We start from the raw sequence: 1,033 nt of genomic DNA, 5'->3' as shown, positions 1-1,033 counted from the left end.
CCCTTGTGGCAAAACAATATATCCCAAAAATGAAATTGGGACCCGTTTTTTACGTTCATGCCAGTGAGCCGGCTTCTGCATTTCGAAAGTCCAAATGAACCAGACCAGTGAATTTAATCAAAATTGACAACTCTGATGGCTTATTTTCTCGAGCGGTTTTGAAGGAAAATTTTTCCTTAAAATATAAAAATATTCATATTTAATAATTACAATTTATAAAACTCTGGATCAATTTTTAAAACGAACCGTATCTGCTTTTTCACTGACTTGCTTCAAATGTAATTTGTCAACTGTAAACAAAGTGCTCTTCCCATCATATGCTGATTTAAATGGATCACCAAAAATATCTGAACGCTTCACTGCATATGCCCAAAATATGTCACGATTGTCATCACTCCAACAGAAAATAAAAACACATTAAAACTATAATAAAACTTGACAACAAATTAAAATCGAACCAATTCAACTTTAAACGCGGATGTTGGATGTCCATGTGATATCTGTTAACCATAATATCACCTTTCTGTAATTTCATCAGTGGAAAATAATTGCATGCTAATTTTATCGGCTTGCCTTTTTTTCCCGTATCCAGGTCGCTTCACTAATTCTTTGGGGGGGAGCCCCCACCGCATCTTTTTTTACAACCATAGTAAATAATTTAATAAAACACTAAATAATACTTACTAAACGTAACTGCAACACTTCATCTGCAGCTACATTCGTATCTTGGCATAAAAGTAATTCAGTGATTAAAAATTGCTCAACAGTTGCTGAAATAAGATGCGGTTCATGAACTTTGCCAAACATATTTTTCAGTTAAGCTACCACTTTTTCAAAAATTAAAAATCAAACAACAATGGACGATGCTATTCAACATTTTACATAAAATAACAACAATACTTACTTTGTTCACACATTGGAAGCAATACAAGTTGAGAATAGAAATAAGCAACAGCAGTTTACTCTGCAAATGAACGCCTGATTTTACAGTAAAGCACAGTAATCAAATTGTAACCCTAATCCCTATGTGGTT

General features: G+C 33.3%; 1 protein-coding gene across 1 annotated transcript; it reads right to left on the bottom strand.

Moving 5' to 3' along the window:
* Positions 1–228: 228 nt before the first annotated feature.
* Tsp_14057 (putative protein tag-76) lies at positions 229–917 on the bottom strand. The gene is made up of 4 exons (XM_003367295.1): positions 905–917; positions 685–770; positions 459–523; positions 229–394 (listed from the first exon to the last, which is right to left on the bottom strand). The coding sequence occupies exons 1-4, from the start codon at positions 915–917 to the stop codon at positions 229–231; spliced, it is 330 nt and encodes a 109-aa protein (XP_003367343.1).
* Between the last annotated feature and the right edge of the window lie 116 nt (positions 918–1,033).

Source organism: Trichinella spiralis (genome assembly GCF_000181795.1).
Source record: "Trichinella spiralis strain ISS 195 chromosome Unknown Scfld4509, whole genome shotgun sequence".
NCBI classification, from domain to species: Eukaryota; Metazoa; Nematoda; class Enoplea; order Trichinellida; family Trichinellidae; genus Trichinella; species Trichinella spiralis.
This window is presented reverse-complemented; position numbering and strand designations above follow the sequence as displayed.